Here is a 20,784-nt window from a genome sequence, read left to right as displayed (position 1 = left end):
AGTGAACAGCCCAGTTTACAAATTTATATGCGCATCTCTGATTCTCTCCTAACACTAAATTCCTAGAGAGAGAATTCCTGAATTCAAGAGTATTGCCATTCTCAAGACTCTTGACACATACTGCTGATTGTGAGAAGACATTTTTCACAGTTAATCCTTTTGTTTTAACTTTTTATCTTGAAATACTTATAGGGTTAGAGGAAATTTTAAAGATGGCACAGAGTTCCGATGTATCCCTCAATCAGTTTCCCCCAGTAATTACATTTTCTAGAACTGTAGCAAAATATCAAACCAGAAAATTGACATGGTCCACAGTGTATATGTAGTTCCGAATTATTTCTCACATGCACAGTTTGTGTAACCACCACTACAATCACAATATAGAACCATTCCATTCCCACAAAGATCTCCATCTGCCCTTTAGAGTCATACCACTCCTCCTGACTATCATCTTTAATCCCTGGCAACCGCTAATTTGTTCTTATTTCCATAACCTTTGTCATTTTGAGAACTGTATATGGAATTATACTGTATGTGGCCTTCTGGAAATGGCTTTTTTATTGATACATAGTATTTGTACATATTATGAAGTACCTGTGATATTTTGTTACAGTCATAGAGTGTATCCATCTCGCATATTTATGATTTCTGTGTGTTAGGAGCATTTCAAGTCCTCTCTTCTAGCAATTTTAAAATATACAATACATTGTTGTTAACTATAGTCACCTTACTCTGCTATCAAACATTAGAACTTATTTCTTCTTTGACTCAGCACGTGGGTCATGCCTGTAATCCCAACACTTTGGGAGGCCAAGGCAGCCAGATCACTTGAGGTCAGGAGTTTGAGACCAGCCTGGCCAACATGGTGAAACCCCCGTCTCTACTAAAAATATAAAAAATTAGCCAGGCATGGTGGTGCATGCCTGTAATCCCAGTTACTCGAGAGGCTGAGGCAGGAGAATTGCTTGAACCTGAGAAGCAGAGATTGCAGTGAGCCGGGAGATCGTGCCACTGCACTCTTAGCCTGGGCAACACAGCAGACTCTTTCTCAAAAAAAAAAAAAAGAAAAGAAAACTGATTTCTTCTATCTAATGTTGGTATCTGTTAACCAATCCTCTCTTTAGCACCCCACCCACCCATACACTCTTCCCTAGTATCTATCATGCCACTCTCTACCTCTATGAGGTCAACATTTTTTTTTTTTTTTTTGAGACAGAGTCTCACTCTGTCGTCCAGGCTTGAGTGCAATGGCATGATCTCTGGGTTCAAGCGATTTTTCCACCTCAGCCTCCTAAGTAGCTGGGATTATAGGCACATGCCATCATGCCAGACTAGGGTCAACATTTTTTAGCTCTCACATATGAATGAGAATATACAATATTTGTTTTTCTGTACCTGACATATTTCACTTAACTTCACGACCTCCAGTTCCATCCATGTTGCTGCAAAAACATTATTTCATTCATTTTTATGGTCAAATAGTATTTCAGTGGGTATATATACCACATTTTCTTTATTCATTCATCCACTGATGGATGCTTAGGTTGATTCCATATCTTTACTATTGGTGGTACAATAAATATGGGGGGTGGGGTGCAGGTATCCTTTCAATATACTGATTTCCTTTGCTTTAGATAAATACCCAGTAATGAGATTGCAGGATTGTATGGTAGTTCTATTTTTAGTTTTTTTGAGAAGTCTACATACTGTTTTCCATAGTGGTTGTACTAATTTAACCTTCCCACCAACAGTGTATAAGAGTTCTCTCTTCTCTGCATTCTTGCCAGAATCTGTTATTTGTTGTCTTTTTAATAATACCTACTGTAACTGGGGTAAGATGGCATCTCATGGTGGTTTTGATTTGCATTTCCCTGATGATTAGTGATGTTGAGCATTTTTTCATATACCTGTTGGCCATTTGTATGTCTTCTTTTGAGAAATGTCTATTCATGTCCTTAGCCCACTTTTGTTTTGTTTTATTTTGTTTTTTTTGAGATAAAGTTTTGCTCTTGTCACCCAGGCTGGAGTGCAATGCTCAATCTCGGCTCACTGCAACCTCCCCCTCCCGGGTTCAAGGGATTCTCCTGCCTCAGCCTCCCAAGTAGCTGGGATTACAGTGCCTGCCACCACGCCCAGCTAATTTTTGTATTTTTAGTAGGGACGAGGTTTCCCCATGTTGTCCAGGCTGGTCTCAAACTCCTGACCTCAGGTGATTAACCCTCCTCAGCCTCCCAATGTGCTGGGATTACAGGCGTAAGCCACCACGCCCATCCCTTAGCCCACTTTTTAATGAGATTTTTAGATTTTTTTGTTTGCTTAATGTTGAGTTGTTTGAGTTCTTTGTGTATTCTGGATATTGGTCTTTTGTCAGAGTAATAGTTTGCAAATATTTTCTCCCATTCGACAGGTTGTCTCTTCACTCTGTTGATTGTTTCCTTTGCTGTGCAGAAGCTTTTTAGCTTAATGTCCTGATTGTGGCTTTTTCCACTCAGCTTAATCTCCTTCAGATCCATCCAAGTTGTGTTGTGTATCAATCATAGTTTATTCCCTTTTATTGCTGAGTAGTATTCCATGAAAAACAAATCACAGTTTGTGTAGCCATTCACCTATCATAGGATATTTTTAATTTTTTCCAGTTTTCAGCTACTATAAATAAAGCTGCTGTGACCAATCATATACAGGCTTTTGTGTGGAAATAAGTTTTCATTTCTCTGGGATAAATGCCCAGGAGTATAATTGCTGAATCATATGGTAAGTGTATATTCAGTTTTTTTTTTTTTTTTAACTGCCAAGCTATTTTTCAGAGTGGCTGTACCATTTTACATTCCTACCAAGAATGTATGAGACCCAGTTTCTCTGCATCATTGCCAGCACTTGGTGTTGTCACTGTTTTTTATTTTAGCTGTTCTAATGGGTGTGTAGTGATATCTCATCATGGTCCTAATTTTGCATTTTCCTAAATGGCTAATAATATGGAGCATCTCCTCATGTGCTTACTTGCTGTCTGTATATTTTCCCTGGTGAAATGTCTCCGTATCTTTTGTCTACTTTCTGATTGGATTGTTTGGCTTTTTTACTGTTGAGTTTTGAGAGTTTCTTGTATGTTCTAGATAATAGCTGACTCTTCAGATTCCAAATCCACAGGGAATGTAGACATAACCTTACTTCTTCTATTCATTAACAGATGCCTGTGAGGGCTCCTGTCTCATTCTTACCTGGGATCAAGTTTACCTCCCTGTGAGGCTGTGCCCAGGATTGCATGGGGGGAAGCCCTGCGCAACAGCTGGCTCAGCCCTGGTCATCTGTGACCTTGAAAGCTTCCTGGCCATGAAATTTTTCTCTTCAGATGTTGCTTACCTTTGATGATCAGTTCCTGCTGACTGCTGCTGAGGATGGCTGCCTGTTCACCTGGAAGGTCTTTGATAAGGATGGCCGGGGAATCAAGCGAGAGAGGGAGGTGGGCTTTGCCGAAGAGGTGCTTGTGACTAAAACAGACATGGAAGAAAAGGTAAGAACTGGATCTAATGAAGAGGGACATGGAATTCCTTACCAGACTGCATTCAGATGTGGGTCCAGCACTGGGGCCCTCTACAGCCTGACTACACCCTATGCCCAGTGCAGACCCCCACGGCTCCCTGCACATCCGCTGTCCACACAACCAAGCTCTCCTCCTCACTGCCACTGTTCACCCTACTCTGCCTGTCTTTCTGCCATGTGATCGTCTTGACTTACACTGTGCTTTGCTTTTATTCTGTGATCTGGTTTTCTCTTCCTACTCTTTGAAACCAAGAATAATGAAGCATACAGTTCTCTTATGACCAACAGTTCCTAGCACATGCTGGGCACATGGAAGACAATCAATAAATATTTACAAAAGTAAAGTATGTTCTCATTTAAATCTCACAACATCTCTATGAAGAAGATAGTCATTCTCCCCATGTTTCAAAAAACAAGTTAGGAGAGCTTGAGGGATGTGTCCAAAGTCAGTGTGCTAATAATTAATAGGATTAGAGTTCTAATCCAGATTTAATCCAGAGCTCCCCTCCCTTAATCACTATACCAAAGGGACATCCCTTCCTTCCTGTGGATGCAGTAAACATTCCATAAAGGTGTGTTTTGCAGAGATATGAGTGCATAGCTCTGTGCTACGCTCCCTAAGGTAGAAGCTGAATGGATGATAAACGCACAAGGCTCATGGAGGATCGCAAAGCTACACAGTCATTGCTGTTTGTCCAGAATCTTAAGTGTGTTTATTGAACACCTACCATTTGCTAGGCACTGGGGATGCACGTGTGAAAAGACAGTTGTGGGCCCTGTGACATGACCAGGAAGCTTACAGTCAAGTGAGGGATAGAAACAAGTAAAGCCATCAGAGCAGCAATACAACACTGCCACAAAGCAGGGTGACAAGCCCCTGGCATTTGCTGGAGATCCCTTCCAGAGCTCCCTAGAATTTTCTGCAGGAAAAGCAGAGGGAGAAGAGGATAAGGGAGGGCCCCGTGAGAGTGGGGGCCTGATCTGCTGCAGAAGGAACATTTCCTTTTCTCTGTTATCTTTTCTGTTCTTCCCAGAGGGTAGGGGAAGAGGCCAAATAGGAGACAGCAGGCTGAACCAAAGGCCTGAAGGTGCCCAAGCTGACTTCTGACCACAGCCCCCAGATGGGCCTGACAGTACTGCTGCCAGGCTGGAAATGACTCGTGCATATACCGCTCCTTCTTGAAACTCCCGTCTGTCTTACCATCCTTGTGACCACACTCTGTTCCCTGTAAACCTTTCTGACTCCTCCTCCCCGCTTCTGTCCTGGCTCTTCCTCCGCCTGCCCCTTAAAAAGCATGTTCCCAGAATTCCCAACTCTCTTTATATTCTGTTATAGTCTATGTAACTCTCAGGCCATGATTTACCTTCTCTGCCTAGGATTTACAGAGGGGTCTGCTGTGTACCTGACACTATATTAAGGTCTGGGATTACAGAGATAAAAGACATAAAGCATCCTTTAGCTGATAGCCTGGGAAGAGGGCAGAGTATCACAAAGAAGGGAATTAAACGTGCAGTGGAATGAAGTGTCATGAAAGAACGATGCTGTGGGAGCACAGGGGAAGGAACTTGGCTCAGGCCAGGTGGTGCCAGAGGACATGAGCCTTGCTCAGAGCCTTCCAAAACAAATGGACAAGGGCCAGTGAGCAATGAGCAGTGAGTGTGTGCAGAGGGATGAGGGAGTGGTGGTCTGCAAAGCTGCTCCTAGTTAGGGTGTGCCAGAGAGAAGGGCTGAAGATGAAGCTGGAGAGAAACAGGTCAGGGGGTCCTTTTACACCCTGCATTAGGCTGGACATTGTTCATAAGGACCATTCATAAATTTAGGCTAGGGAATGACTTAATATGATTTGCATCTCGGAGAGACTACTCTGCAGCAACATGAAGAATAAGATGGAGGAAGGACACTGAACAAGGACCTCAAACAGAGCATGTCAAAGGCCGGGTCGTTCCCATGGATAAATATATCCCACTAGCCAGGGCAGACCCCTGGGGTCATTGATAAGTATTCATTCAGTGCTGACCATGTTGCTAGTTTTATGCTAGGTTCTGGGGATAAAGCAGTGAAGCAAGACAGGCCAAGCCCCACCCTCAGGTACCGGTCCTTCTACCTAGGAGACAGCCTTCATCCATGATCCTTACCTCTCCACCCCACACCCAACCAGGCACTACCCTCTCTAAACTCACTCTCTCCAACCTCTCCATTCTTCTCCGGTCCCCTCCCCTACCTCAGTTCAAACGCTGTCCGTCTCTCACCTGGTCTATGCAGTTGCCCCTGACCCACCCCAGTAACTCATCATTCTGCCTTTGGTCCTTCCTTAATCTAGTCCGTGCTGCGTACCGCCATTGGAGAGATCTTATAACACCAAAGTCAGCCTGATCGGGTTCGATGAGGACCTTTGGAAGCCATCTAGGATAAAATCCAAACTTCCTAGCATGGCCTGCTGGGCCCCTGATGGTCTGACGCAGTCTCGGCGGCCCCTTCCTATGCATCCAACCTGTGCCATATCACATGCAGTGAGTGCCCTAGCCAGGCATTCCTGCTCCATCCTCTCTGACTTTGCACGTGCAATTTGTGCTTATCCTTCATCTCAGTACTTCCTGTGCACCAGATCCTCACTAGTCTGCTGGCCAGGAATGCAGAAATGTGCATAATCCATTCCTGTCAAGTCGTTCACAGGTGGTAGAGGAGACAGACCAGAAATGATGAGACAGGGATGCACGGGGTGTCCCCATAGGTAAGCAAGAAGAAAACACTGCATTCTGACCCACTCTGTCATCAACATTAACTTTTTAAGGAAATGAAGGGTGTGTGTATTATAGTATTTTTAGAAAACGTTGGCATCAGTGAGTACAATGGGAGAAGACACTAGGCCGGGTGCAGTGGCTCAGCCTGTAATCCCAGTACTTTCGGAGGCTGAGGCAGGAGGACCGCTTGAGCCCAAGAGTTCGAGACCAGCCTGGGCAACATAGTGAGACCCCCATCTCTACAAAAAATATAAAATATAAAAATTAGCCAGGTGTGGTGGGGCATGCCTGTAGTCCCAGCTACTTGTCAGGCTGAGGTGGGAGGATCACTTGAGCCCAGGAGGTCAAGGCTACAGTGAGCCATGATCACACCACCGCACTCCAGCCTGGGTGACAGAGTGAAACCATGTCTCAAAAAAAAAAAATTAAAAAAGAAAAGAAAAAAAGGAAGAATAAGAAGATACTAGGCATAAAAACCAGCAAGACAGAAGAGTTAGGACCTATATTAAAGTAATAAAAGTGAATCTAAGAAGACATCAAGAGGGACAGATTGGCAGTACTGAGAACCACCCAGCTTTGGGCACTTACCACAATTTGTAATAATGTGTTTATCTGGCTGCCTCAGTAGACTCTAAGTTCCATGGGGACAGCCATCATGCTTCAGTAAATATCTTCTGAGATCTTACTCTGTGTTAGACATTGTTCCAGTACTTGGGATATATCAGCAAATAAACCCTACAAAGATTCTGGTCTACGTGGAGCTCAAGTTCTGATGGGGAAAGAAGAATAAAAACAATAAACAAAATAATAAGTAAATTATAGAAGTGCAAGATCTAAGGAAATAAGAAGTAGAGCAAAGTAAGAGAGGTGATGGGTCTTGGGAATGGGAAGGGGTTGCAGAATTAAACAGTGTGGTCCAAGTCAGCCTCGTCAAGCAGGAGACGTTTAAGCCGACTTGAATGAGATGAGCGCATTACTGGCACAATGTAGTAAGGATTTTTTGAGGATAGAGGAGGAAGGTCATATGTCTCCTCGTTTTTAGCCGGTGTGCCTTCTGGGGAAAAGATGACAAGTTCTAGCTGAGACACATTGAGTTTGAAGCTAGGCAGAGCTGCAGGTCTCAGGTCAAGGCCGCAGGTTTAAATATTCTGAGTCACCCTCACTGTCAGTGTTCTTGATTCTCTGTCCTTGTCCCAAAGGCTCAGGTTATGTTGGAGCTAAAGACTCGTGTGGAGGAATTAAAAATGGAGAATGAGTATCAACTCCGACTAAAGGACATGAACTATTCTGAGAAGATTAAGGAGCTAACAGAGAAGTTCATCCAGGAAATGGAGTCCTTGAAAACAAAAAACCAGGTCTGTTTAAGAGACTGACCAACAAGCACAAATAACAAGAAATTTCCACTTTCAAGACAGGACTGGCATATACTGCCCAAGCTATGCTCAAACAGTAAGATATGTGAAAATGTCCAATTTTAAAGCATATTTGTTGATATCAGAAATGCTTACAACTGGCCAGGCACAGTGGCTCACGCCTGTAATCCCAGCATTTTGGGAGGCCAAGACGGGCGGATCACTTGAGGTCAGGAGTTCAAGACCAGCCTGGCCAACGTGGTGAAATCCCATCTCTAGCCAGGCATGGTGGCGCGTGCCCATAGTCCCAGCTACTCAGGAGGTTGAGGCATGAGAATCAGTTGAACCTGAGAGGTGGAGGTTGCAGTGAGCTGAGATCACTCCACAGCACTCCAGCCTGGGCAACAGAGACTCTGTCTAAAAATCAATCAATCAATCAATAAAAATAAATGCTTACAATCAATTGCTAAGTGAAAAAAAGCAGAATATAAGCCACTTTATGGTGAATGGTATTAATCAGTATTAGTAGTGGTATTAACAGATTAATTAATCTAATCTATAGTAGTAAAATACATATAGAAAATAGATAACAGTATAATTATCTCTGTAAGTTGAGATTACAGATAATTTAAATTTTGTTTTTCATACTTTTTGTAATTTCTAAATTCTCTACAATGAGAATTATGATTAGGAGAAACTTATTTAAAAACAAAGTGAAAAGATAAGAAAAAGTGAAAAGATAAGAAAAAGCGAAAAGATAAGAAAAACAAAAAGATAAGAAAATCAAAGCATAGATAGAGAATAACTAGCAGAATACTGATTCCTGGATTGTCAGGAAGTTAAAATTAGTCTACATGGCCTTTACATAGTTAGATTTGGTCTGGGACTCTCCCAGATTCTTTTCTTTGTTCTACACAAATCCGGACTCCTATCTGAAATCCCCACTGGGCAAGGTGGCTCACCCCTATAATCCTAACACTTTGGAAGGCCTAGGCAGGAGGATCGCTTGTATCCGAGAGCTTGAGACCAGCATGGGCAACATAGTGAGACCGTGTCTCTACGTAAAATAAAAAATGAGTCTGCCATGGTGGCATGTGCCTATAGTTCTAGCTACTTGGGAGGCTGGGATGGGAGGATTGCTTGAGCCTGGGAGGTGGGGGCTGCAGTGAGTCATGATCTCAGCACTGCACTCCAGCCTGGATGACAGAGCAAGGCCCTGTCCTTCACCCCCTAAAAAAATTCCCAATTGTGTGCTTGAGGGATATTTGTTTCTTTAATGTCTATGGGTCATAAAGTTTGGCTAAAAAAAAAGAAAGAAAGAAAAACCTTGGCTATTAATTGTATTAATTAATTCACTTTATAATTTTATTCATTTAGCCAACAAACATTTATTTGGTGTTCTATATAAGCCAGGCGCAAAGTTAGGTCCTGAAGATGGCACACCACCTCCAATTCGCCCCCGAAGCCTGAAAGCTTTCCTGCTCAGTTAAAGAAAACACTTCCTCAGAAGCTTACCCATGAGCACACCCAAGGATTTTGTTGACAGCAATGTGCCGGCAACAGAGGATTCAAATAAATCCCTACTTTTTCACCCAGAAGTCCTTTTGACACGTGTCCAAAACTGAACTCATCATTGACAAACCCATTTAGTAGCAAGAATAGAAACAGGAACAGTATAGAGCTTTTAGAGCAGAATATAACATAAATAAAAAGTGACAATGTGGTTGTTGCTTCATAGAACAGTGCTTGGTGCAAAATAAGGGCTTGAGAAATGTTTGTGAGTGAAGGAGGGTGTTACTTGTAAAATCAGTTCCTGCCCTAGTAGTGCTTTCAGCAGATGTGTGTAAATGAGGAAATGTGACTCTGTTTTAGGTCTTAAGAACAGAAAAAGAGAAGCAGGATGTTTATCACCGTGAGCACATAGAAGACCTCCTAGACAAGCAAAGCCGGGAACTGCAAGACCTGGGTGAGCCCACAAGTAGAGGCCTCGTTGGTTAGGGTTGGAAGAGCTAGGTTATGGGGAAACACTCAAGAGTCCCCCAGACACAGTAGAGGTCTCAGGGAATATGGCCTTGTCTAAAAACAGGCTACATGTATCCCCTGGAACTCACCGTGGTTTTCAATTCTGTGTTTTTACTCATTCACTAAGCACATTAAACACCTATTGCATGAAAGTAGGAGACATGGAAAAGGTCAAGTTTGGAACCTGATAGTCTTGCCTTGGGTCCCAGGCTCACCACGTACTTGCCAGGTGCTCTGGGGAGTCACCTAAACTTACCGACCCTCACTTTACTCTGCTATAAAGCGGGAGTCCTAATACTTATTTTTCACACTCAGGATATTCTTCTTGGCCCTGAGTCCCCAAATACCACTCTGTGCTTTCCTGGAAACTTTTCTTCCCAGAGCAGGCAGGCAGGGAGTTTGGCTACCTGATGAGATGATGGGATGAGGGGTTGGCGTCGAGGAAGCCAGGCAGGCATTTGAATCTTGGCTCTGGAGGCAGCTGCTCCAGCTGGTGCTGGAAGGGCCGGGAGAGCGCCCAAGGCTCCTGGGTGTCCCTGAAGCAAGTGCTGCTCTCCCACCTTAAATACCTTCCTTGCTTCTCTCCAGAATGTTGCAACAACCAAAAGTTGCTTCTAGAATACGAGAAGTACCAGGAGCTGCAGCTCAAGTCTCAGAGGATGCAGGAGGAGTATGAAAAACAGCTCCGGGATAACGATGAGACCAAGAGCCAGGCCCTGGAGGAGCTGACTGAGTTTTATGAGGCAAAACTGCAGGAGAAAACCACACTTCTGGAAGAGGTACTCACAGGAAGCCATGCTGTGCCTCCCTTTCACAGAGAAAAGCCACCCATTCACTCAGATCTCCATGGCATAGCCACTGTATGCCAGGATGTGTTGTACACTGGGTCAGACATGGTTTCTACCCCCAAGGAACTTATATCTAATGGGAGAGACAGCCAAACAACATCGCAAGTAAATATAACATTATGACTGTCACAAGTTCTGTGACAGAAAAATATAGGAAGGCTGGGTGTCCAGTGAACAAGACCAAAGGAGAACAGGGATGGGGTGTTGGTAACATTGGGGTTGAAGTGGTGGACATGAGGCCTGATTTGGTAGGAAAAGAGGGGTGGCAGGAAGACAGGACAGACGGGAAGAAGGTGGACAGGTCAAGGGCCCTGTGGCCATGGTCTCCGTTTCTGGAATGACACTCGCCTCCGACTCCCTGGGACAGGTCCCCATGCTCATCTCACCTCAAGCCCTGTTGGCACAAAGGTGCGTGAGTCCCTTCTCCCCTGACCACACGCCCACTCTCTCTGAGCCAGGCACAGGAAGACGTCAGGCAGCAGCTGCGGGAGTTTGAAGAGACCAAGAAGCAGATTGAGGAAGATGAAGACCGAGAAATCCAAGATATCAAAACCAAGTATGAGAAAAAGCTTCGGGATGAAAAGGAATCAAACCTGCGGCTCAAGGGAGAAACAGGCATCATGAGGAAGAAGGTAGCAGGCTGTTCTCTGAGAGACCTGGGGTGGGCGAGGGTGTTGCAGAGAAAGCTGGGGTGGGTGGACTGACCGGCCTGGGGGTGCTGGCCAGGGTCCTGCCTGTCCCCATCTTCAGCGAGCAGGCTGGGAGAAGAGCACCAGCCAGTGCACCCTCACGCAGACGGACCCCCCCCACCATGTCCTCGGAAAGGCAGCCGCACGGGCTTCCCTGCTCTCCTTTTCACAGGATATTGGGGTTCCCCGTGTGCAGACAGAGGCTTTCTAGTTTTCACTTACTGGCAAGTAGGATTCAGTCAATGTTTTCTGAGATAACCCTCCGATGAAAATGGAAATGGAAATAAGGTCTTCTGGGGATGAATAGATGAAGTCTTGGCCTGGAGGCATCCTCAGGCTCTTGGTCCAGGGAGTCGTGGGTGGCTCCTGTTCAGCACCGCGGGTGGGAGAGGGAATGAGGGTGTAGGATGCTTAGTTTACAAAGTGGGGAAGATGTTTTTAGTTCACTCACCATCAGGGGTGAGGGAGGATTCAACTCAGCTTCCCCAAAACATTTAGCCCTGGAGAAGCTAAGTTCAAAGCAAGCTGAAGTTTCTTCCTATTAGAAAGCACACTAGTAAATCCAGGGGACAATCAGTCTTCCCTTCGTGGTCATGGCTAAGATGGCTCATCAGTTAGGGCCCACTTTCTGTGACCTTGATACAGTGTGGATCCCAGCTTTTCAAGATCAGTGTGGTCACAGAAGTCTCTGGTCCACTTGGTGTACCAGTCTCCGGAGCCTCTTGTGAAGACAGTCAGTCCTCTCATATGGGGAATGGGCCTGGATGTTATGGGACAGAATACTACATCATCCATTAGGCCTGGGAAATTCCTGAACTGTCCCAAATGCTCCAGATATTCACTCCTAAAATCCCAGAAATGTTGAGTGCTAAGTGTTTTCAGTCCACAGAAGGTGGCCGGTGGTGGGGAGCCCCTTACATTGAGACAGTGGGAGGGACGGAGATGAGTTCTGACTTTAGTGGTCTTTGTTGTTGCTGTTCGCTTTTCTAGTTCAGCAGCCTACAGAAGGAGATTGAAGAACGAACCAATGACATCGAGACCCTAAAAGGAGAGCAGATGAAGCTGCAAGGAGTCATTAAGTCTCTGGAGAAGGACATCCAAGGCCTCAAGCGAGAGATCCAGGAAAGAGACGAGACTATTCAAGACAAGGTGACAGCTCTCCTTCTGTCCTCCCTCAGCTACGGCCGGATGGGCCAAGGCGAGGAAGGCAAAGCTCAGGGGAGAGAGGGTCCCTAGCTTCTCAGGATGCATTTCTTTAACTTGATGGGGGAAGCAGCCATCAGTGAAGTGCCCGTTGTGTGCTTGGCACTGGGCTAATCGCTGTCAACACATCACATTCAGTTCTGCCAACAACCCAGGGGGCTTGAGAACCCAGAGTTATGGTTCGGGAAGCTGAACTCCAAGAGGCTGGGTATCTTGCCCAGGGTCACACACTTCAATAGGTGACAGGCTGCAATAAGAACCTGAGTCAGCTGACTCCACTGCTCCAGGCATCCTCGGAGGCACTTCCCCACGGGCTGGGGGCAGCTCACTTGCCGCACTGCCCACATGGTCCCCCTGTCGCAGAGGGACTGTCCTGGGGTTGACCCTGTCCAGGAGGCTGCTTCCACTTTTGGGATGCCTTTCTTACAAAACACTCAGAGGGCAGAGACATCACATTCTGTGGGGCAGATACCTTAATACCCAGTATGTAGTATCATCCTCCTGAGCACATCCAGATTCCGTGCCCTCCTCTCCATCCCCTCTGCCACCGCAGCCCAAGGCAGGTGGAATTCTCCAAGGCCCGAGGACGTGGGCTTCAGTGTTAGGGAACTAGGTCTGGCACAGGTTCCATTTACTGGCCATTGCACCTCGAGGAACTTCTCTAAGCCTTCATTTTCTCACCTATAAAATGGGTATGATAACCACCTCAAGGGGTCTTGTAAGGATTACATGGGATCATGGGATCATGCCTGGATGTCATTTCTGCATGTGAGTGTCGGTGTACATATCCGGGGTTTTGTTTGTTTGTTTGTTTGTTTGTTTTTAGGGAGGATCCAAAGCTCTGTTCAGATTCTCAAAGGGGGCTTTGACAAGAAAGAGACGAAGTCCTCCTCACGTAGAAAATGGCAACAGCCTCCTAAGCAGTCTAATGGCCTCACTTCCCACCTCCCACCACCATGGACTGGCAGGGTACAGGTGCAATGCTGCCACTCTCCTGCTCAAAGCCCTCACAGCTCCCCATTGCTACAGCAGGGGTCAGCATGTTCTTTCTGTAAAGGCCTAGGTAGTAAATATTTTTGGCTTTGGAGGCCATGTGGTCTGTCTCAACGAATCAACACTGCTGCCGTAGTGTGAAACCACCCATAAACAAACATTAATCAATTAACTTGGCTGTGTTCCAATAAAGTTTTACAGAAATAGACAGCAGGCCCAATGTGGCCCACAGGCTGTAGTTTGCCAACCCCTGGCCTAGGAGATAAATTCTGAACTCTTTCCCCCAACATGAAGACCCTCACCTCCCTCTTGTATTTCCCCAGCCTCACCTCTCACTTCCCCCGTCAACCACCACTTGGCTCTCAAGCCAGTCGTTCTCAGCACCCTCAATATATACTTTGCCTTCTGTGCTTTACAACATTTATCACATTTTAGGCTTAGATTTGCTTCTGTGTCTTCTTTCCCAACGAGTGTTTTCTTTTAAGGGCAAGGGACTGTGTTGTATTTATATTTGGAAACCCAATACTTGACAAAAGATCTTCATTCAGTAAATGTTTGATGGATGGATATAGTTGTGTTCTGATTACCATCGCCATGTAACAAATTAACCATAAAACTTACTAATTGAGGCCAGGTGTGGTGGCTCACACCAGCACTTTGGGAGGCAGAGGCAGGTGGATCACTTGAGGTCAGGAGTTCGAGACCAGCCTGGCCAACATGGTGAAACCCCGTCTCTACTAAAAATATAAAAATTAGCCGGGAGTGGTGGCACATACCTGTAATCCCAGCTACTCTAGAGGCTGAGGCAGGAGAATCGCTTGAACTTGAGAAGCAGAGGTTGCAGTGAGCCGAGATCATGCCACTGCGATCTAGCCTGGGTGACAGAGTGAGACCCTGTCTCAAAAAGAAAAACTTAGTGATTGAAAGCAACTATTTTATTCTGCTTACAGGTTCTACAGATATGGAATCTGGACAGGGTACAAAAGGATGGCTTATCTCTGTCCCCGATGTCTGGGGCCTTAGCTGGGAATATGGGGGGTGACTCAAAACAGCTGGAGGCTAGAAGATCAACATCCAAAATGTGGCTTCTTCAGTCACATGTCTGGCACCTTGGCAGGGGTGTCTGAGAGGCTAGGCTCAGCTGGGTCTTTTTATCAGAGCCCCTAATGTGCCCACCAGCCTGGACGTCTCAGTGTAGTTGGACTTCTTACATAGCAGATGCCCTCCCCCAATGCAGGTGTCCCAAGAGAGCCAGATAAAAGCTGCTTGGCCTTTTTTGGCCTAGCCTTGGAAGCCACACAGTCTCCTTCTGCTGCATTATTTGGGTTTCGAACAAGTCACAAGTCAAGGCAAATGCAAGGGAAGGGGATTCACTTCCACCTCCTGATGGAGAAGCAGCAAGGTCGCACTGTAGAACAGCTGGATTGTGGGGCGGGAGATGCTGTGGGGGCCACCGTTGGAAAATACCGCTGTTCACAACCTCATATGAATGAGTGAGTGAATGCATGAGAGTCCTGGTACAGAGGCTGAGGGGTCTGTGCTGTAGCCCCATGGGGGGAGTGCCAGCCTCTGTACTGACGAAGGGAGGAGAGGAGTCTCCTGGTTGAACCTCTTCAGCCAGGAGAGTCACAGTCTTCGTGCTCTTTGCCCTAAAAGGCTGCAGTATACCAGGGCCTTACGATATCTCTCACTTCTCTCTCATCTCACCCCCAGGAGAAGCGAATTTATGATCTGAAAAAGAAAAATCAAGAACTAGGGAAATTCAAGTTTGTGCTTGACTACAAAATAAAGGAGTTGAAGAAGCAAATAGAACCTCGAGAGAATGAGATCAGAGTGATGAAGGAACAGATTCAGGAGGTAAGAAGCCATTTGCAACACTCTGGCCTCTCAGACCCTCTTCTCTTCTTCCACAATTGGCTAGCTGGCCTCAGGGACTGAGGAGAAGCTCTCCTCACAGTCCTCTCTGCTCCCAAGGTATGTGCAGCCTCCAGTCCACAGGGGTGCAACAGGGAAGACCGTGGCCCCGCTGCAGGCTCAGCTGTCCAAAAGCAAATCGCTTGGGAGTTAACTTGCCACAGGACCTGGAGATGGCCCTACCCGTGCCTCAGTGTGCAGTGTTCTGTGCCCTCCTAAGGGAGATGCAGCTATTGGGAATTTGGCCACCAGAGGGCAGTGTGTACTCAGCCAACAGGCTATCCTAGTTCATTTTTTCTCAAACTGGAAATGTTGGTTGAGACCCTAGGCGAGCCCATGGTGTTTGGACTTCATCTGATAAGGAATGAGAAGTCATCAGAGGCTCTTGAGCAGAAGAGTGGCATAATTAAGAATATGTTCTGGGAAGCAAACAGGATGAAGGTAGAGAGGCGAGATTAGAAGCAAGATCAATTGGACAAGGGTTTCTGAGAATCCTGCGAGGTTCCCCGTGCCCCCCACCACACACCACCTTTCCCTGCAACGTGTGTTTCCCCATCAGCCTCCCCTGCTGAGCTGACAGTGAAGTCCATGTTGATCTAAAACCGAATTCTTGATTTTTCTCTCCCCCTTCCTCCAATTTTCCCTTTCTCAGTTAGTGGTCCATGATCCACCCAGTTACTTAATGCAGAAATGCAGAAGTCTTTCTTGATTCTTCACTTCTCTTAACTCCTTATCCAAATCATCACCAACATCTATCTGATCAATTGCCAAAACATATCTCACATCAAACCCTCCTTTCCCGCTGCTGCTATCACCCTGGTACAAGCAGCCACCATCTCTTATCTGGACTGGACTCCAGCCTCCAGTCTGGTCTCCACATAGAGGCCTGAGTGAACTCCCCAGTGGGGTCCCATCCCACCTACAATAAAATCCAAAGTCCCAGTCAGGCCCACAAGGTCCTGTGTGATCCAGCCTCTTCCTGCCTCTCCCTGCCTCTCCAGCCTCCTCTCGCAGCTCCCCCTCCCTGCTCCAGCCCACTGGCTTTCTGACAGTTCCTGTAAGTCACGCTTTTCCATCTCAGGATCTCTGCAGTGCTGCTGCCTCTGCCTGGAAGGCTCTTCCCCCAGATCGCCACATGGCTGGCTTCTTTGCATCTTTCAGGTCTCAGCCTATAATGCCTTCCCTGACCGCCCTAGACAAAATAGGCTTCTGCTCCCCCTCCATCTTCTCTAATTGTGCTGAGCCAGGATAACAGATACAAAGGTGTCAGAGAGCACTGATGACCCAACTAGAAGTGCCAGAGCCATGGGGGTGCCGGTCTGTCCGATGACGCCTTTGCTCTGGTAGGCCCAGTAAAGAAGCTAGGTGGAGATCAGTCCAGGGCCGGGGGCCCAGAGAGGGTATGTCCTTGTGACAATGACTTTTTCCCTGGCTTCTGGGAAGAAAAAGGATGCCCCCAGCTGACCACAGACCTGCCTCCACGGGGCCTCCTACCATTCTTGAGTGATTTCAGGGCCCCAAAGTGGCAGCTGTCAGTCCATTTGGGGTGCTATAATAAAATACTTTAGAAGGGGTAATTTATGGCCAACAGAAATGTATTGCTGAAAGTACTGGAAGCTGGGAAGTCTAAGACCAAGGCTCCAGCAGATTTGGTGTCCAGGCCTATTCCTCTTGGATGGCACCTGCTATGTGTCCTCATGTGATGGAAGGGCAAAAGGGGGCAAACAAGCTCCCTCCAGCCTCTCGTACAAGGGCACAAATCCCATTTGTGAGTGCTCTGCCCTTGTGACCTGATCACCTCCCAAAGACCTGACCTCCTAATCCCATCACTTTGGGAGTTAGGTTTCACCATAGGAATTTGGGGTGGAGGGCAGCAATATTCATCAGACCATAGCAGCCTGAGAAGATGACAGGAAGAGCAGAGGCCCCACCCACCTGGAGGGCCAGCACACCACGGGCCCCTGGAAATCACTGCCCCCTTTCTCCCTCCTCATTTGACACATTTGTCAGCTGCATTTCAGGTCGGGTCCGTTGTTTGCTAATGGTCAGCTTACTTCCCCCACCAACACACCTGGGGGGACCATTCACCTTCTTTGGCAGTAACAGGGGCCAACCATGGCCTTGATGCTCAGCAGGGAATACACTTGCACCTTGGGAGTGATTCCAGCAGGATCCCTCCTACCTCCTTTCGCTGGTGCCAGTTGCTGTCAGGGCTGATATCTGGGCCTGGGTGCCTCCGGGAGCCTCTGACCTTGGGGCTTCCCTCTGGGGGTCATAGACACCTTTGGTTCATGCACTGTGGATCTCCTGTAAAGGTCTTTTTCTCCCAGGAAGGAAGCCTCAAGCCCTCGGCTCATTTGTAGAGCTGCAACCTCTAATAACACTTCCTGATTCAGGTACCTCCCCTCACATACTCTTTTTCCAACTTGGTTCTGATGATCCAAGGGTCCCTTTGCCCTGCCTAGGGGAGAGGTTTCCCGAGGCTTGTCGTTTTCGTTGACACTCATTTACTAGGGCAGGGTTTCTCAAGCTCAGCACTACTACTATTTTGAGGTAGGTAATTCTCTGTCGTGGAGGGTCTGTCCTGTATATTGTAGGATGTTTAGCAGCATCCCTGGTCTCTACGTGCTAGATCCCAAAAGCACTCCCTATCCAGGGTGTTAAAACTAAAAAATGCCTTCAGATCTTGCCAGAGGTCCCCTGGGGGGGCACAATGCTTTCTACCCTGCTGCGTGAGCCCCATTGAGAATCTCTGAGTGTGATGAAAAACACATGGAAAAGTAGATGGAATTTCCACACTGGGAAAAGATGCTTGTTTCCACATAAGGGGCTAGGCTTCTGGCTGTCCAGCCAGCTACTCAGATTTGACATATTTCCCAATTTTTCTATAAACAGATTATTTTTATTCTCAGAGTAGTATGAGTCTTTGCCTGGGGGAAAAATGAACAGAAGTAAACAATATACTCCTGTATGCCCTCCCTGCTAACCTCATCTGTCACTGCTGGCCTGAGATTTAGAGAATGAGGCACTCAGACATGATCTTCAGGAGCCCCGCAAACAGAAGCCCCCTTTCTCTCTTCCAGCTGCCATTGCCTTGGCCTAGGACGCTATCATCTGTCTCCTCAGCCAAACTGGCAGCCTTCTGACTGGTCTGCCTGGCCCCCATCTTGCTCTTTTCAGCAGAACCTCTGCATCAGGCCCTCTAAGATGCAAATTACATCATTCCACTCCTAGTCTAAGCCTTCAGCAGCTCTCCGAGCTTTCAGGATAAAGGCAGACTTCTCACCATTTGAGCTTCTGCCCTTGGGTCCTGCATGACCTAGCTCAGCCAGCCTCTCCTGTCCCTCCCCTCTCCCCCTTCTTCAAATCCCTGCTCCTGCAGCCACCCTAAGCCACTTGTAGCCTGCAGAGATGCGCCAGGCTGCCCATGCCTCTGGTCCTCTCTGTGTGCAGGCTGTTCTGTCTGCCTGGAATTCTTTCCCCTTTTGTCCTCTAATACTTATTCTTCCTCCCAAATCCAGTGGACGCATCCCATCTTTTTGGGTGCTGCCTGCTCACCTCCTCTGTGTACACATAGTGCTTTCTGCCTTGACTGCAGTGTTTATCCTACTCCACCTGAATTTCTGATTTACTTCTTTCTTATCCTTGCAGACCTGAGGCCTCTTGAAGGCAGAAACTACTTCTTAATCAGCCTTGGATCTCTAAGTCTACAACAAGCTGCATGACCCTTTCTAATGGGCACATTCTTTAGCTGTGCAAATACCCACACTCAATGTGTGTCCCCTACAAGGTGGTTCTATATAACTCTGCCAACACTGCCTTCTTATCTTATCATTCCTCTTCCAGAAGCAGGGTGTTTCAGGCTCTTCTCGTGTCCCTCACTATTGCTCTCCTTTGCCCACCACACTTGCCATTATTCGTTCATTCATCAAATATTTGAGTGCCACCTTTATGCCAGGCTTTGGGTCAGAGGGCTATTCTGTCTATACAAAATGCTTCCAATAAGGAGGAAAACCTTCTTCTAAAAGCTGCCCCTTTGTGTCTAGAGCATGGATGTGGTTCATTAGGGCCTCCTGGCACCCTCCAGAAGGTTACCAAGAGCCTTGAAATTTGACCAAAGGGCCTGGGATAGACTAGAGGGGGAGGGTCTACTCTACCTAGCCGTGAAAAAACCCAGTGAATGATCCCAAAACAGTCAGCAAACCTCCCTCTTATCAGAAATACTAGTGTCCACCAGATTTAGTCCATAAGTCATTAGGAATTAGGTCAATGAAAGCTCATGCACAGCTAGTCTCATCCTAATTGGACACTCCAGTTGTCATTCCCATGACTTTGGTTAATATAAATGCAACAGTGAATTTTTAAAAAATCTTTCAGCCCGGGCACAGTGGCTCATGCCTGTAATCCCAGCACTTTGGGAAGCCGAGGTGGGCAGATCACTTGAGGTCAGGAGTTCAAGACCAGCCTGGGCAACATGGTGAAACCCTGTCTCTCCTAAAAATACAAAAAAAAAAAAAAAAAAAATTAGTTGGGCATGGTGGCAGTTGCCTGTAATCCCAGCTACTCAGGAGGCTAAGGCTAGAAAATTCTTGAACCCGGAGGCGGAGGTTGCAGTGAGCCGAGAAAGAGATCGCACCACTGCACTCCAGCCTCGGCAACAGAGCAAGACTCCATCTAAAAAAAATGTATTTCAGAAGCTCACTGGTGGTTTCTTATTTTTCTTGTGAAGACAGGACACTTCTCAGTTGTACTTTTTAAGACCTTTCAACAGAATGATGAGGCTGAGGCCCCTTCTCAGCTTCCCCTTTCCTGTTTTATGCCTTAGATGGGTGGTGCCCACATGTTGGTCCCTCCAAACTTTCTGCTTTAGAATGACCCCATTCTAAAGTGGCCCCAGAGGGTCGAGATTCACTCATACAACTTCACAAAGCAAGCGAGGAAGGTGCTTTTCTGGGGAACCCTGCCTCAGGTGAGAGTTGAGGTTCCAGTGCTCGGGTGTCACCAATTTATAAGGAATTCAAGAAAATAAAATAATCAGCATTGTTGAAGGAAAGGGAAAGAGACTCAGAGGGAAAACTTCCCAGCCTGGCCGTGGAAACACGTGATGCTGGTTTAGCATATCAGTCCAGGGGTGGGGAGCTGTTAGGAAAGCAAGTAGAAGAAAGGTTTTGATCCAGAGGACACAGAAGGGGATGAGAAAAGAAATGCCCAGGTAACAGGGGCGGCGTCCCCACTGAAAGACTACAGTTCTCAAATACAGTTTTCATTACCTAACTTTCTTCTTCTTGACTCTTTTCCCTTGTTCTCTACAGATGGAAGCCGAACTGGAGAATTTCCATAAGCAGAACACTCAACTGGAGCTGAACATCACAGAATTGTGGCAGAAACTGAGAGCCACCGATCAGGAGATGCGCAGAGAGAGACAGAAGGTGTGAGGGTTTCAGAGTCTGGCAGTTCTTGGATTTGGGATCTGGCACCTATCTG

The 20,784-nt window shown here is 46.7% G+C and overlaps 1 protein-coding gene across 2 annotated transcripts in view; it reads left to right on the top strand.

The window, feature by feature from the left end:
- Window positions 1–20,784, top strand: part of CFAP57 (cilia and flagella associated protein 57) — an 87,745-nt gene that overhangs the window by 43,732 nt on the left and 23,229 nt on the right. For both annotated transcript variants that reach the window (XM_054536692.1, XM_024252728.3), the window contains exons 12-19: window positions 3,347–3,508; window positions 7,479–7,634; window positions 9,504–9,597; window positions 10,242–10,432; window positions 10,960–11,133; window positions 12,181–12,339; window positions 15,100–15,243; window positions 20,613–20,729. In XM_054536692.1, the coding sequence (XP_054392667.1) occupies window positions 3,347–3,508; window positions 7,479–7,634; window positions 9,504–9,597; window positions 10,242–10,432; window positions 10,960–11,133; window positions 12,181–12,339; window positions 15,100–15,243; window positions 20,613–20,729 (1,197 nt within the window). The remainder of the gene's footprint in view (window positions 1–3,346; window positions 3,509–7,478; window positions 7,635–9,503; window positions 9,598–10,241; window positions 10,433–10,959; window positions 11,134–12,180; window positions 12,340–15,099; window positions 15,244–20,612; window positions 20,730–20,784) is intronic.

Source organism: Pongo abelii, chromosome 1 (assembly GCF_028885655.2).
Source record: "Pongo abelii isolate AG06213 chromosome 1, NHGRI_mPonAbe1-v2.0_pri, whole genome shotgun sequence".
Classification (NCBI taxonomy): Eukaryota; Metazoa; Chordata; class Mammalia; order Primates; family Hominidae; genus Pongo; species Pongo abelii.
Note: the sequence above shows the minus strand (reverse complement) of the source record. Positions and strands in the feature narration are given on the sequence as shown.